General features: G+C 38.8%; 1 protein-coding gene across 4 annotated transcripts in view; it reads left to right on the top strand.

Moving 5' to 3' along the window:
* The window catches only part of NAV3 (neuron navigator 3), a 382,845-nt gene that overhangs the window by 187,618 nt on the left and 179,654 nt on the right, over window positions 1-15,573 (top strand). For all 4 annotated transcript variants that reach the window (XM_027543298.1, XM_027543301.1, XM_027543299.1 and 1 more), the window contains exon 9: window positions 3,175-3,290. In XM_027543298.1, coding sequence (XP_027399099.1) covers window positions 3,175-3,290 — 116 coding nt within the window. The remainder of the gene's footprint in view (window positions 1-3,174; window positions 3,291-15,573) is intronic.

Raw genomic sequence — 15,573 nt, 5'->3', positions numbered from 1 at the left:
TTAACATTGATTGTCCCTCTAGAGACTAGAGTAAAAATCTGACCCCACTTTAACAAATAATGAGGTGCAAATCATGGAGAAATGGATGGCTTGTAACATATGTAGAGCAGAAGGTCTGGAACCATATACATGTGAATACAAACCAAAAAGGATTTCTTGGGGTCTTTTATAATTATTTGAAGTTTAACTTATCTATGTTCCTTCCCTTAATCAATCTGTTACTCTACCATTGTTATTGTAGGTAGTTCAGATGGGGAATAGAGTGACACATACACCAAAGAATGTGAAAATATGGTATAAATAAAAGTATCTCTTGTGACCTAAATTAAAAACAACAAATGGGGGGAAAAAAAAGTTAAAGAGCAAATCAGCCAGAAATATTCACTGTCACATTAAAAAATAAAATAAAACAAAGGTTTCTAAGACTGAAGTTGGAATATTTTTATCTAAGGGTGGGGACTTAGCCAATGGAATTAATACCAGGTTTCATATACTGAGGAAGATAGCCATACACTGAGAAGTACTTTTTAAGTTGTGTTTATTTGCAGCAAGGAAAAACTCTACTCCCAAAATACATTCTATTTTGTATATTTTGTATATTCTTTTGCTCTGTAGAGAGTTTCCTAGCGGGAGATGCTCTGCATCTTTATAACTAACATAGCTACAAGTATTCTGATTCCTGAGATAGCTCAGGTTTTGTCCTAGGAAGACCCAGTTGGCATTGGGCATTAGACAGCCATCTTAGAGAACTGCTCTCCGTGACTCAGCGTCTCTGACCTGTGTGACTGTAGACTACCCTGGCTCCCAGCCAGTTCTCCTAACTGCCCATTCCTCCCAGAGACTCCTTGGCAGGCAGCCAGTATGCTCTCCCAGGGTCTCCTATTTCACTATATACTATCAATTTAAAATTCTTCTGCAAGTAATAACAATCCTTAGAAAATGTCAGAGGAATATTTCCCCCCGCATTCATAGACACCAGGCTAAAGAATAGGCCAAGGAGGTGCAATGGCTCACAAGTAAAGAGCCCAAGTGAAGGAATAGATGAAAATGAACTTTGGAAGCAAATGGGCATGGGCAATAGACAGGGGAACTAGGAGACCCTGGGGGCCACAGAAGAAAGTAAGTAGCACAGAGAGCCAGATACACTCCCCACATTTTAACATTGGCCAGAGTCCCACAAGCCTCAAGAGAATGCTTTTCCAGACCTTTAGTAATTATAGCTCTTGAGCGCACAGTTATTTTGTGAAGAACATATTTGTCTACTTTTGCACAGAAGCAAATTGAGGTTCAGAGGAACTAAGTAACTTAGCAAGGTCGCATGAGTTAATAACTGCTCAGAGAGCCTAGTGTCCAACCAGACCCAAAGCATGCATCATTATCCCATGCTTCCTTCCATATATTTTACCCACCAAGAACACTATGTTTATAATCACTACTGATAAGGTTTACTCATTCATATATATGCTAGACGTGGGGCTAGGCATTGGAGTATAATGGTAGCTCAAATACGGAGAATGGACTCTACTTTGGAGATGAACATTTATCAAATAATTGCACAAATGTCACATTGTGAGAGTATGAAGTGCTGTCAAAATAGGAGAGAAATAAGTATTTGTAATTTGGGACTTGATGTGAAAATTAGGAATGTCTGCTAGAAATCATTGGAGGTCAAGGCGCAGCTTTCTATGAACTCTTACATGCCTCTATCTTTCTTTTATTATATCAATTCCTATATACATACACACAGCATTTAATTTTCCATGATTTATTAAGATCCTAATGAATTTTTCAGACTTTCTAGACATATCTTATAAATAAAAAAAAATTTCTAACATCGGTGACTACACTTTATTTTCTCTTAAACAAAATCAGGATTTAACATAAAAGTGAGATATTAAGTGAAAATTTATTAAAGATATACTGATTTTTCTTTCACATATAAATATTCTTTTTAGATTTTTTTAAAAGTAAGAAATATTTAGTGATTACTTTCCATGGTCCAAACCCTGTAGGAATGGGACCCCAAACCAATGAGGTAACTATGAAGAACAAAGTCCAGGGTGCAGTGCTGTATTGCTTGTCTCCTTCTTTCTCTTGTACTTCATGGTGAGGACTTTCTAAATATGTGGTATTCTTGACCAAATATTTGTAGATTTTGAAACTGCATAAGGAGAGAGATGGAGAAGGCAATGGCACCCCACTCCAGTACTCTTGCCTGGAAAATCCATGGACAGAGGAGCCTGGTGGGCTGAAGTCCATGGGTTGCTAAGAGTCGGACACGACTGAGCGACTTCACTTTCACTTTTCACTTTCATGCATTGGAGAAGGAAATGGCAACCCACTCCAGTGTTCTTGCCTGGAAAATCCCAGGGACGGGGGGGCCTGGTAGGAGGCCGTCTATGGGGTCTCACAGAGTCGGACACGACTGAAGCAACTTAGCAACAGCAGCAACTAGGAGAGAGCCTCTTAAAACATTGCATGAAGACTGGACTATCAAAACATGTGAGGTCCCTCTGTGGAGAGCTTTTTATTTAATTAGACCCAATCTTTACATATTAATCACACACAAATACATATCCATGTATATATATAGACAAATATAAAACAATATAAAAAGGGTATTTTCAGAATGAGAATTTCTTTTTGATTGACTTTTTTTCTGAAATGAAAACATCATAGTGGCATTTATAGCCCATAGCAAAGTCAGTATTTATTTTATATATACTTTGTATTTTAGGATATATTTTATAGAATTTGCAGGGAAAGAATATTTGAGTTATTTTCAATGCTTTTATTATTCTCAGAAGAATACAATTTAGCCAGACTTTATCTAAAACAGCAAAAAGAAAAAAAAGAATCTTTTCAAACCTTTTGTCAAAAAAGAATACATTGGTAATTACAAGCTTTCAAACTTAGAAAAGTCTAAGAAATCTGATTTAACATCTCATTACAACTTGGGTTGTATGTGAAAAATAAGGAAATCTGATTTAATATCTCACTACAACCAGTGTGTCTCAGTTTTATGTGAAAAATAAAGAAATTTCTCAGACATAAAGAAATGCTCATTCACCTTAATAGAAAACTTTTAATACATTGATTTCTTCCTGTGTTAGAGAACTTTGATGAGTCACTGATGACAGCAATCTGCATTTCTGTCTTCTTGGTTAATTTCAGAGCTCATCCAGAAAATGAAGGGACTTCTTTACCATCTGCCGACTCCTGCACCAGCCCTACCAAGATGGATTTATCATACAGTAAGACAGCTAAGCAGTGCCTAGAGGAGATATCTGGTAAGTGACCTGATTGATGCATAGGTCAAACTCAGAATTCTTGTAATCTCTCTACATAAGTCTTTTTTATTAAGTCATGTTTGTGCTATACTGTTTTCCCTTAGGCATATATGGACTGTGTACATTTCATGCTTCAGAGATGTTTAGGTATTTGACTGTTCTGCTTAGAATGATCTCTTTGTTGTTCTGTAAAGAATTCTATAAAGAAGGGTAGTGCTCTCAGAGGCTGAGATTTTAAGTAATTGTTGCCCTCAGTCAAGTTGAATACTCTCAGAGATAATCTGGAGAAACTTCTGTTGTTAATAAGGCAGTCCTTGGATGTATTTGCAGATTTAAAAAATATTAATGATCAGGTGGTGCCGAGGTCCAGCCTCGGCTGATCCAGGGAGCTCAAAGCGGGGACGGCGTCGGCAAGGATCAGGATACAATAGCTTCAATTAGATATTAATTAGAGATGTAAAGAGTAATAGAATGAGGATAGCTCAGTAGGAAAATTCAGTGGAGAAAAGAGGCTGAGTAGCTTGGTTTACGCGGGAGACTAATAAAACTTCAAGACAAGAAGTTTGCATCACTTATGTAGGCCGCAGGCATCCTTCCATTCTCCTAAAGGAGAGGAGACACTGAGGCCTCCCCGGTCAGATCTTAGAAGCCCAGGCAAAATTAGTAAGCTTGGTGGGTTCTGTGCTCCAGATGGAGACTCAGCCAGAGTTTGAGAGAGCGACGTGGGGAGACCAGTATTTCGAGAAACTGATCCCCATTCTTTATTTTCCATGGTCTACTTTTATACACTGAGATGTTATGCAAAAGTCACGTGGGGTCAGCAGTCCTGACTTTTATCAAAGTCAGGTGCTTCATACAAATATACAGTATACAGAGGTCTTAGGGGTGTTACATCATCTTCTGGCCAGGGGGTCTGCTGACAATTTATGGCCCTTTCCTTGTGACAGCAGTCAGTCAACCAGGACACTTATTTCTCCAGGGTTGATTATTCTTAAAAAAGACTCCACCTTCCAAAGGTACCAGATAAAGTTACATTCCTATAGGGTGAGGATGTGGTGGGTTTTAGTTAAGGAAAGAATTTACTTAGCCTAAGGTCTAACGTGATTAATATCAAAGGTTAATACTTATTTCTTCCATATATTCATTAATGTGTGTAAGGGCAGGGGATGTGGAGACTTAGCAACAAACATTGGCTCAACAAATGAAAAACCCGTCACCAAAACAATTTCTAGTCAGCCCACTATACTTATACTAATGGTTTTCTAACTTTTCTAAGGAACCTGTTTTTAGAAGGTTTAAAGCATCTTGTGCCTCTCATGGTTGGGAGGCTGTGAGCAATCACATGTGGCCAGACAAGCCTGTCAGGCAGGCTAGAGAACCTTCAGAGGAGTTTGTAGGTTAAAACACTCTTGTCACACCCAGGAGTTTTTATTAACTGGAGCTCTAAGTTAACTCCTTCTCCAAAAGAGGTGGTGGGGGGCAGCCCCCCATAAAGGCAGAGGTGTAGGTGAGAGCACAAAGTAGTAAAGTAGGCAGTCTCTGGTTATGGGGGTAGATGCTCGAGAATTTCCAGGGGGACTCCTGAGGCTCGATCCCGCCTTTGTGTATGTCGAGCCTCCTTCCTCATGACCTTTGCCACGGGTGGAGGTCCTCCCACTGGCTCCCCGCAAGGTGGGAATGTTAAATTTTCATGGTCAATCCAACCCTACTTTATCTTCAATTCTGTATTATTTTGTATATTTCTGCAGAGTGGCTCTAAATGTGTGTTCTGTGAAAAATCTAATTATGGAAATTTTTTTCATTTTATATAAATAATGTAAAAAAAAAAAAAAAGCCATATACAAATTCCAGACCCAATTTGTCAGATTCTCAGCATTAGTGCATTGTTTTTCCTAGGATCTGGATAAGCCTAGGCACATAGCGAAGCCTTTTGGTATAATTGTATTATATACAGCTCAATATTCACAAGGAGCTAAGTAGGCTCTTAACACAATACAATGCTCCTAAGGAGAAAATGTCCCTGATTCTGGGAAAGATTGAGGGAAGGAGAAGGCAGAAATCAGAGGATGAGATCACTGAATGGCATCACTGATGATGGCATCACTGATGTGATGAACATGAACTTGGGCAAACTCCAGGAGATGGTGAGGGACAGGGAAGCTTGGCATGCTGCAGTCCATGGGGTCACAAAGAGTCGGACATGACTGGGCGACTGAACAACAACAAGGGGGACAGGCTTGAAGAATATTTTATCTGTTTCCAAGTATAAGAATGCATAGACATAGAGGTATATTTGTTAGTTCAATAAATCTCTGGCTCAGCCCTTGTCTAAGTAAAAACCTAAAAGGACTATTTATTTTATTTTTTTAATTACCACAGTACTCCAAGGACTCAAAATACTGCTCTGAAGCTCATGAGCCTAACCATATCACAAATTTGGAAGTTAAGAAACTTCCTCACTTCATCAGACTTTAAACACTTCAGCAAGCATTAGCCATTACTGCAGTATCCACCCATGGATACTGACAACAATGACAGCACAGCATCCCAAGGGTTCCTTTTGGAAATAACATCCATGGTATTCGGCTTTAGAGTTTTCAAGTGGGAATTAAAATGGGTCAGTGCAGGGTAAGGGCTGAAATGGTAATGCCAAGGCATAGCTATGGGGATGTTATGGGGGGAATTGCTTGAACAATTTGTAGATTTTTTTCAATCACTAGGAGAAGGTGTTGGTTTCCCATAGTTTCAGATAACCCCATGGTGATTGATGATATGTATCTGTATTGTGACTATATATTATTTAAACATAGTGTGGTATGGAGATGTATATGTTTTACATGTTTCTTTATTCATGAATGCCTTCAAATAGTATCAGTATGCCTACAAATTACAAGAACTCAAATCTGTAGCAGAAAATGAATTTATTACACTTTGACTTCAGATTTTTATGTGAATTTTACAAAGAAACTTGTTTTTCTGAAATTAGTATATCATTTAGTATCTCTGAAGCAATAGCATGTTTGATTCTTTCTTCAGTTTCTTTATTCTTTTGACCATTTGATCATTTTTTCATACTTCCAGCTAATGTTTCTACTTATGTAAGTCAAATCATTATGTTTTACGCCTTAAACTTATACAGTACTATATGCCAATTGTATCTCAGTAAAACTGGAATTTTTAAAAAAAATTTCCATTTAATGTTCTGGTTTTAATGAAATATTTGAAAGTGAAATATAAACTAGACTTTAACATTATACAATAGCCTGATGGATTTATTAGAAGGTATAATATTAGTTTTTATAATAATTATTGTTGTATAATCATAGATTTGAGTCTATAATTTAGATAGGAATATAATAAAAGAAAGAAAATGGCAAATAAGTGCCTAAATGAGGCTGATTTGATTGTGTCATTCTTATGATCGTGTGTTTAAAGTGAGTCTGTGGTGGAATATTGGAAATTTCTGTCAATGCAAACTGGAGATTTCATGAAGGAAAGACATTCCCTTGTATTCAGTAAGCTATCATTGGAGTGCCATAATTGGAGAAATCCAGGTGAGAGAATACTGGTAGAGCAGTGATGAGAGGATGATAGTCATAGGGAAGTAGACCAGTGAGATGGCAAACCCTGGTGTTTCTTCTGATGATCTTGTCTTCTTATCCCTCCTTGAGCTACTTACTCTCCTGTTCATACCCTAGATCTGGGCATCATCAGAATCTGCACCTTCGCTATAATCCCACTAGCATGCAGCCCACTCTTGCTCATGACAACCTCCTTTCTTTTCAGTGCGCTCCCTTTCATTCTCTGACAACACTACTGATTCTAAGATGTCTAAATTGCTGATCCCACTACCTTTTACTTACCCTCATCAAACTCTACATGTCCTTCCTTCCTTAATCAGATGAATTCCGATAGTGACAGAATATGATTTTACTTTTGCAAGTACTCTTTACTCACTTACCCCTCTCTTACTTCATTGTACTCATTGGATGAAACCATAGACCTCAGTTCAGTTCAGTTCAGTCGCTCAGTCACGTCCGACTCTCTGCGACCCCATGAATCCCAGCACGCCAGGCCTCCCTGTCCATCACCAACTCCCGGAGTTCACTGAGACTCACGTCCATCGAGTCAGTGATGCCATCCAGCCATCTCATCCTCTGCTGTCCCCTTCTCCTCCTGCCCCCAATCCCTCCCAGCATCAGAGTCTTTTCCAATGAGTCAACTCTTCACATGAGGTGGTCAAAGTACTGGAGTTTCAGCTTCAGCATCATTCCTTCCAAAGAAATCCCAGGGCTGATCTTCTTCAGAATGGACTGGTTGGATCTCCTTGCAGTCCTAGGGACTCTCAAGAGTCTTCTCCAACACCACAGTTCAAAGGCATCAATTCTTCGGTGTTCAGTCTTCTTCACAGTCCAACTCTCACATCCATACATGACCACAGGAAAAACCATAGCCTTGACTAGACGGACCTTTGTTGGCAAAGTAATGTCTCTGCTTTTGAATATGCTATCTAGGTTGGTCATAACTTTCCTCCCAAGGAATAAGCATCTTTTAATTTCATGGCTGCAGTCACCATCTGCAGTGGTTTTGGAGCCCAAAAAATAAAGTCTGACACTGTTTCCACTGTTTCCCCATCTATTTCCCATGAAGTGATAGGACCAGATGCCATGATCTTCGTTTTCTGAATGTTGAGCTTTAAGCCAACTTTTTCACTCTCCTCTTTCACTTTCATCAAGAGGCTTTTGAGTTCCTCTTCACTTTCTGCCATAAGGGTGGTGTCATCTGCATATCTGAGGTCATTGATATTTCTCCCGGCAATCTTGATTCCAGCTTGTGTTTCTTCCAGTCCAGCATTTCTCATGATGTACTCTGCATATAAGTTAAATAAGCAGGGTGACAATATACAGCCTTGACGTACTCCTTTTCCTATTTGGAACCAGTCTGTTGTTCCATGTCCAGTTCAAACTTGCTTCCTGACCTAGTGACATTCAAATCTCCACCTAGTCTATACCAGCAATGAATGAACCTGGAGAAAAACACATGACATGTTGATGTGATTGGCTTTACATTCATGACCACCAACCTCAACTGAGTAATTAATGCTGCCTGGCAATCATTCTATATTTCTCTGGTGCATTTACTCTTTTTTGTCATCTAAGAACAATCTCAAGGTTTTGGATGACAATTTTATACCTTTTCTCTGCTTCTCAAATCTCTAATACCACTTAAGCAGAGAAAAAAAAATTCACAAACCCCTGCCACCATACCTACCCATGCCCAGCATTTATACTTATTTGTTGTTGTCCAGTTGCTAAGTCGTGTTCAACTCTTTGTGACCCCATGGACTGCAGCACGCCAGGCATCCCTGTTTTATCTCCCAGAGCTTGCTCAAACTCATGTCCATTGAGTCAGTGATGCCATCCAACTATCTAATCCTCTGTTGTCTCTTTCTCCTCCTGCCTTCAATATTTCCCAGCATCAGGGTCTTTTCCAATGGTCAGCTTGTATATCTGTTTACTCCACTTTTACTTGAATTAGTTTCTTTTCTACCTCTTTAATATCTCCCTCTATACCAAATCACTCTATAGCCCACAGGATGCTGCTCTCTCTCCAATCATAATAAAAAAAACAACTTTTCTCGATCCTTTCCACCACTTTCTTTCTCTTTCTGATTTCTCTTATTGCTACAGAAACCACAAAGTACACAAACACTGGATTTTATTGCTAAGCCATACCTTAGACTGGCCCATAGAAAACTTCTTCAAAGACAGTGTGAGATATGAGAAGGTAAATGTTCTAGGAAGTAGAAAAAAATAATTCTGGCTTTTGCACTGCTATTATTTAGCGGTTTGAACTGTTTCTTGGTTCCCTTTTTTTTATGAGGTGACTATAATTATGCTTAATAAACTCACAGGATTGTTGTGAGATATGGTTTATATTCCATAATCATCACCGGTACTTTATAAATGCCAAGCATGCCAAAGACTAGGAAAACAAACATGACTAAGACATGAGTTCTCCTATAGAGGAATAAGAGACAAAGTTTAACACCATGAATAATTGAATTACTAGACTTATGGGAACAACTAACTTTGCTGTAAAGATTTATTTAGGGCTTAAAAGAAGATCACATGTGTACAGTAGAATTCTAATGGATAAAGAAATCAGTATATAATATTCCAGGAAAAAGCAACTTCAATGAAAAAAAAATTTGAAAAAAAATTACTTACCTTACTATGTTCATCTATTTATTGTTGTAAAACTGAGCACATTTGGGATTTTCTTAACCCACAGTTTCAATGCTCATGTTATTGTTGAACCTTTACTGCTAAATGTTGCTATGGGGACCTCATACATGTAAATAATATAGAACTCCTCTGATGCAGTTAGTCTTGGCTGGATAAGATCAGATTTTGTGAATTTTTAGAGGCTATACAATTTGGAAAAGCCTGAAAATAATTTTAAATATACAAAATTGCATTATTTAGAAAGGGGCTCAATCAAGTTAGAAGCTCTGTATATTAAATATCATTGGCTTCACAGTGGACATGATGTCCTGGTACAGTCTTACCTGACCGCATTGCCACATCTTCTAAAAACAGTGCCTTGATTTTCTTTTTGGGAACCAACCACAGCCTCATCAACCTTCGTTCATATGGTTCAGATGAAATTTATCCAAGCAGATCCTTTCAGAACAACCCATTCTGTTGACCACAGTGACTCTTTCAGGGGTGGACATGTGACCCAAGTCAGTTGAATTGGAACCAGTGAGAATCAGTCTCAGAACTTTACCTGACTGTTAGGAAAGAGACCTGTGTTTTTCCACTAGATCCTAAGTTAATCAAAAGAAAGCTTGGAGGTGCTGGCAGTTACCTTCACCTCCCGTGAAACAAATGTAGAGAAAACAGAACCTGAAGTAGGAGAGAATTAGGTCAATGTCTGAGCTCTTGAACAAGCCATGTCAGAAACTCGCTCTTCCTTCTTCCCTGCACTTTTACGTTGTGTTACCCAAGAAAATCCCCGTCTGCTTAAACAAACATTAAAAGCACCTCTACTGCGTGACCTGTGAGAGGCATGACCTGTAAAGTTCTCTGATACTGTTAAGGAGCAAACCTGAATGGTTCATTTTGAAAAGCAGACTTGTTAGAGGGATTCCCTAAGTTACCTAGGAAGCTCAGCTTGCTATATAACTCATGTGAGTTAATAAGAACAGTGTCTTCATGATTAAATGGTACCAGAAGTTAGAAATGTAGTTAAATTGAGGTGTAAATATAAATGTCAGAAATGCATGACACTCAATAAAATAGCATTTTCTAGAGAAAGCCCAAGACTTTTACAGTTTGGAAACCTTATATCCCTCCAAAGTCTCTATGTATTTCTCTCAAGTTTCCTATTGTTTCTCATGTTCTTGGGGAGCAAACTAGTAATACTCACCCAATCTGATGATGATGTTTCTATTAAGTATTGCAGTCAGGTGATGCGTTTCATGAAATTTGTGACACAGAGTGAGTAAGCTTCTTGCTTCCAGCCTGTCCTTTAGGAGTCATGCCATCCTCTCAGTATTACAAGTTCAGCTGAAATAGCGGTTTAGATTTTACTGCTTGGCTTGGGTTTTATTCTTTATTTCATTGACAAAAAGAATTTGGCCGCAGAACCCATCCCTTTCATCAAGTGCCAAGAGATTCTGCCAGATGCTAAGTGGGCTTTACTTTCCATTTCAGTGGAATCATTTAGAAAGTTTTTAGATATTTTTTAGTACATACATCTACACATGTCCCTTGTTTTGCATAAGGCTGTCTACCAATGTGTATCACATTTATTTAATCCACTTTTTCACCTTTATCTAGAATTTATATTCAACTAAAAAATGATGGTAGATGCCAAACTGAAACAGAATCAGCAAAGCTAATATATCATTTGTAAAAACTTAATTAAATAATTGGATGGATTCAGGAAGTAGGAATTTAGATTAAACAGAGAGATAAACTAATGGTTACATGTGTCTTTTTCTGACTTTCCAGACTTTGTATTGAATAATGGGAAATACTTCATATTAAGATCTTTGTAAATGATTATTTATCTTGCCTCTTTCTTGGACATTTATAAAAACTAAGATGATCAAGCTTGGGTCATTTTAAATCAGTTTAGATCTTCTACTTAAATAGTTACTTTATAATTATGCTTACTAAAGAGCTCAAAAACATTCCTTCTCAGAACATTGTAGTAGCTATGTTTTATGTGAGGTATTGGCTAAATTAGAGTGATTCACATCTTCATCATTGATTGGGGGTGTTTGTCTATTATGCCCTGAGGCTTCCTCTTCCACCTTGTGTAATGTACATTTAAACAGTTTAATATAAATATATATGAATACACCCATGTTTAAATGTACTCCCAAAGCAAGAAGAGATAACTGCCTCTAGAGAAGCAATAATTAGGTTCCCAGCTGTTGTTCAGGGTAGACTTAAGGACTTAAGGATATAGTTCCCAGAGGAAGAACTACTATAACTACAAGTTGACAGTGTCTTTAAACAAAGAAACAAACACAAATGCCCTTTTAATGCTTTTCTCTATTAGGATTATGTCTTCAAAATAACCAGCTTCTCGTTACTTAATCCAGTGGACTTAGCCACCTCTTCCTAAATTCACTCCTACAGGAAGATTATATGTTTTGCCCCACTGAATCAGAATGGACCATGTGGATTCGTTTGACCAGTAATTATGAATGGAAAAATGACATGAGCCATTCTTGAGCAGAATCTGGTATTTCTCATCTCTTTTTCCTTCTTCTCCCCAACTATGGGAAGTTGTTCTTTTAGTATGGCTCTTAGTATGAAGGGTACCTGGATCAGAACTGCAGCCAACGTAGAGTGGACATTAATGTGAGCAAAAGTGCATCTTTGTTACTGTAAGCCACTGACATTTCTAAATCATTTATAAATACAGTATAACTTAATCTAAGCCAGAATTTCTCAGCCTTGGAACGAACCACTGACATGCAGTCTGCATAATTCTTTGTCAGGTGGGAGGAGGTTCCCTGTCATTGTAGTGTGTGTAGCAGCGTCATTGGCCTCTTCTCCAAGGTGTCAGAAACACCACATCCCCATTTGTGACAAACAAAACTGTCTCCTAATTCTGCTAAATGTCCCCTCAGGAGGACCCAGTTGAAAACCACTAGTCTCAGCCTATAAGTTCTTAAAGTGGGGTTCCAGAGCCAGCAGTATCTACTACATCACCTAGGAATACGTTAGACATGCAACGTCTCAAGCTCCTTTCAGACTGTCTGAATGAATAGGGCTGGGGATGGGGCACCGCCAGGTAAGTTGTAATAAACCCTCAGAGAGGTTCTGAACATTTAGGTTTGAGAACCGCTGGTCTAAGCTGACTGGTACACAAGTTTCCTTGTATAAAGAGAGGGCATCATTATTGCTTTTACTTATATATGCTCAACTGTTAATGCCTAAAGCATAAGAATTCCATTTTTGGTGAATCTGTAAGACTTTAGAAGATGCTACATGTGTACTTCAGCATAATACCTATCAAACAAATTAATGTTTTCTAACCTTAGCAAATTTACTCTGGTCTTGTAATCTAGTGATTCACTGGATCACAATAACTCCAAGTGAAGAAAGAACAAAGCAAAACAAAACTCCAAAGTGGAGTAGCATTCTAATCTTTAAAAAAAACACTTTATAAAATGATGTCGTAGAAGGACAGTTTTCGGTTTCTGTGATTTAGCCTTTGTACCCTTATTTTATTTAAACACGATATATTTATATATTTATTTATCTCTGGCTGTGCTAGGTCTTTGTTGCAGCACGGGCTTTTCTCTGGCTGCCGCCAGCAGGGCTGCTCTTTAGTTTCAGTGTGTGAGCTCCCAGTTGGGTGGCTCCTCTTGTGGCAGAGCACAGACTCTGGGGCAGGCGGGCTTCAGTAGTTGCCAATCCCAGGCTCTAGGCACAGAGTCAAGAGTTGTGGTGCTTAGTTGCTCTGCGTGCAGCAGGTGGGATCTACCAGCATCAGAGACTAAACCTGAGGCTCTAGCATTAGCAGGTGGATTCTTTACCACTGAGCCAGCAGGGGAGACTTAAGCACATTTTATATAAACATAATTTATTTTTGATGAGTGGAGAATTGAGAATCTGTACTTAAAATTCACAGGTTCATTTAGTCTCAAAATTTTTTATCACAAATAATTGCCATTCTTTCCATCTGATTCTCTTTTATGTATCTGTGTACTCGTGGTCCCTCTTGAGCTTGAGCGTAAGAAACAATTATTTTGCAAAGTAAGTTGTTATCTATGTAAAGGTGTAGGCAGTGTACATTGTAATGATAATTTATATAGTTAGAAGATCGGGCATCCCCCTACCCCCAGCTTTGGTCTTCCCTGGTGGTTCAGTGGTAAAGAATCCACCTGCTAATGCAGGATACAAGGGCTCGATCCCTGGGTCAGGAAGATCCCTTGGGGAAGGAAATGGCAATCCACTCCAGTATTCTTACCTGGTGAATCCAATGGACAGAGGAGCCTGCTGGGCTACAGTCCATGTGGTTGCAAAAGAATCTGACATGACCGAGCAAATACAACAACACCTAGTTGAAGTTAGCAATATGAGGTGAAAAATCAGAATTAATTAGATCATTTTAGCTCAGAAAATTATGTGCTAGGGAATTATATCACTTTGAATGACACAAATATTTTAATCTGTTTCTCCATGCTTCCCCCTTTTGGAGAGGAATGTTTACGGACAGAAACAATCTCATAAGCTTTTCCTTGATACTCTTCTCATTAACTCTCAGTAGAACATGGTCTCTACTACACTTGATAAGTATTTTCAAAGTCTTCCTAAAATCAGAATTTCAGGATGGCAATTGTAACCAGTGCAAGATAAATACAAGAAACTTACCCTTTAGGTTTTCTGCTTTTTATCAAAAGATTAAAAATAAATATCTTACACAGATTACAAAGTGATAGGTTTATAGAATAGACTAGGAAAAATGTTCCATGTCAGAAAACATAATATACATTTTATGTTTTTGGCACGTCACTGTCTTCCACACACTTAGCCATTAACTCTCAATTATATGCTTTGAGTAAAAATATCCCTTCTCAAAATTAAAAAAAAAAAAAAAAACTTTTAAAGGTTTTATTTTTTGCTATTTTTATAGGAAGAAATCTTGATTTTTATTGTACAGTAGGATTGTATAATACTAAATATCCTCAAAATAAAAAGCCCTTGAATTTGCTCTTTAAAAGAGAAGGTGAAGTCTTTCCCTTTAAACCATTATCTGCCTGCCGGTGGAGAGTGTTTTTTAGGTCCTTTACACTCTTGAATTTGATTTGTGCTTTTGTAGCACGAATCCCAACATTCAGAAGACAGATCTGCCTGCTTCGGCTGCCTGCAGCTATGGAGAATTAGTCTGTCATTCTCAGTGTCGTGGAGTGTGTTATGTGTAAGAGTGAATAAGTGTGTGTGTGTGTGTGTGTGTGTGTGTGTGTGTGTGTGCGTGCGCGCACGCGCGTGCCTCTGTATCTGAGGCGGGGTAGCCTAGAGTGATTTAAATGTGAAGAGGGTTAATCGTGTAGCATCTCATTCAGGCTTGGCTTTGAAACCTGTGGCATGCCAGGCTGGACAGCCGCTTCCGTGCCTCTGCTTTAATTTAGCAGGATGTTTGCTGCCATGGCAGCCAGCAGCATCCACTGCAGCAGCAAGGAAGAGCCGTAGATCTGCGAATGCAGGTGGAATACTCAAACACGAGAGGCTCGTGCAGGGCTGGCTTTGGTGCTTAATCTGCTCTTACAGGGCTCTGATGAGGAGGCTGTGCATGCTACACCGTGTCAGTTCCTCTAGAGTTAAGGGCTGCAGACCCAGATCAGTGAAGGGCTGGTGAGAGACAGGGAAAAAAAAAAGCACAGGCAGAGACATCTGGGGTGCTTGTGCTTCACTTCCTCGCGTTTGGGAATACAGAAGCGATAGAGGGAAATGTGGACCCATCTCCCTGCTGAGACATGTGATTGGATGAAGATTGGAAAACGTGGTTGGCTTCCTGTGCTACTTTGCAGCTGGAGAAGTGTCTGGTGAACTCTCTTCTGCTTCCGATATGTCCAAGCAAAATGTTTGTGAGTACTGCTGATGAGGGCAATGACGTGGCAAGCTGAATTGTGGGCAACTCATTGATTGTGCTACAGCTCTAGAATCTAACGTGAATGTTAGATTCTGGGCTTTTCTTGAAGTGCATGTGTTAATTATAAGCAAAAGGGCCAGTTGACATCTCTGTGCAGAAA

This window comes from Bos indicus x Bos taurus, chromosome 5 (assembly GCF_003369695.1).
Source record: "Bos indicus x Bos taurus breed Angus x Brahman F1 hybrid chromosome 5, Bos_hybrid_MaternalHap_v2.0, whole genome shotgun sequence".
NCBI lineage: Eukaryota > Metazoa > Chordata > Mammalia > Artiodactyla > Bovidae > Bos > Bos indicus x Bos taurus.
This window is presented reverse-complemented; position numbering and strand designations above follow the sequence as displayed.